Below are 1190 nucleotides of genomic sequence, written 5' to 3'. Positions count from 1 at the left end.
TCTCTCTCTCTCTCTCTCTCTCTCTCTCTCTCTTTCTCTCTTTCTTTCTTTCTTGAGTTGACTGAGGCAAGTCCTTAGTTAATCTTCAGCCGGAGTAGCCTATTTTACCAGTAAAAATGAATGACACTGGGTCCAATTTTGAGGATCAAATGAAATACACAATCCCTTTCAAGGGCCTGGATATACAGAGAGTATCCAATAAAGTATTAGCTGTTACTAGGCAAAGGGACCGATGTATGCTGATCCCCGTGAACAGTTATTTAAGGGGATTAAGCAGAAAACACAATCTGGATCTTTAGGTTAGGATGGGGTAAAACGGGAGTGAACAGCAATTGCAGTTCCTGGCAGAGGTGATACTTGGGTGGTTAGGGGTGGCATAACGCCAGTTAGGTTGGGGGGGGGAGCCCATGTTTCTAATAGAGACAGGTACATCTGTTCACCTTGAGATGTGTATAGGCTCCCCCTTTATTTTTGCAAAGCTATATTGGAAGCCAGGATAGAAACTGTTGCTGCCTTAATTAAAAATTAAGGGTAACAAGTTATATATCAGTGTTAAGTATCCAAACTAACTAACACTAGCCCAGAAAAGTTAACCCTATTACACCAAGCCCTGGAGGCATGCTAACCAGTGCTTGGTTTGAGGACTCCATTCTTGCTTCAGACTTGATTCACTTTCTGGTAATAAGCTTTTCCTTTAGTGGATTTTTGGTGCCAGTCAAATTCCAGTTCTTAGTTGTTTTGATGGATTTATATGTTCATAGCACTGAGTCTGCCATTTAGTATGGGTGGACTTGGTCAATTTGTGGACACTTAGAGTCTCCTGAGACAGACACAACATAAGCAAAGTCACTAGAGTCTGGGGAAGGTCACTTTTTTAAGGGAAGGGAGACTAGCAGGTTACCTGGCAGAAGTCTAGGCTGAAGCTGGGCGATAGGAAGAGTCTCAGGTAAAGACTGTGTGGAAGACAGTTGAAAATTGTTGAGAGATTAGTCTGGTGGAAGACTTGGGGGAGGGCCAGAAGTGAGAGAGTGCAGAAGAGCTGAGCCTCCCTGGTGCCTGTTCTCCTCACAGACGGTGGGCAAGAGCAGCAAGATGCTGCAGCACATTGACTACAGGATGAGGTGCATCCTGCAGGATGGCCGGATCTTCATCGGGACCTTCAAAGCCTTCGACAAGCACATGAATTTGAT

General features: G+C 44.5%; 1 protein-coding gene across 2 annotated transcripts in view; it reads left to right on the top strand.

Moving 5' to 3' along the window:
- Snrpb (small nuclear ribonucleoprotein polypeptides B and B1) overlaps positions 1-1190 on the top strand; it is a 7924-nt gene that overhangs the window by 1255 nt on the left and 5479 nt on the right. The window contains exon 2 of one of the 2 annotated variants that reach the window (XM_021184931.2): positions 1072-1179. In XM_021184931.2, the coding sequence (XP_021040590.1) occupies positions 1072-1179 (108 nt within the window). The remainder of the gene's footprint in view (positions 1-1071; positions 1180-1190) is intronic. The other variant, XM_021184922.2, reaches the window with a different exon arrangement.

The sequence above is a fragment of the Mus caroli genome, chromosome 2 (assembly GCF_900094665.2).
Source record: "Mus caroli chromosome 2, CAROLI_EIJ_v1.1, whole genome shotgun sequence".
Classification (NCBI taxonomy): Eukaryota; Metazoa; Chordata; class Mammalia; order Rodentia; family Muridae; genus Mus; species Mus caroli.
The sequence above is the reverse complement of the archived record's forward strand: the minus strand, read 5'-3'. Positions and strand labels throughout refer to the sequence as shown.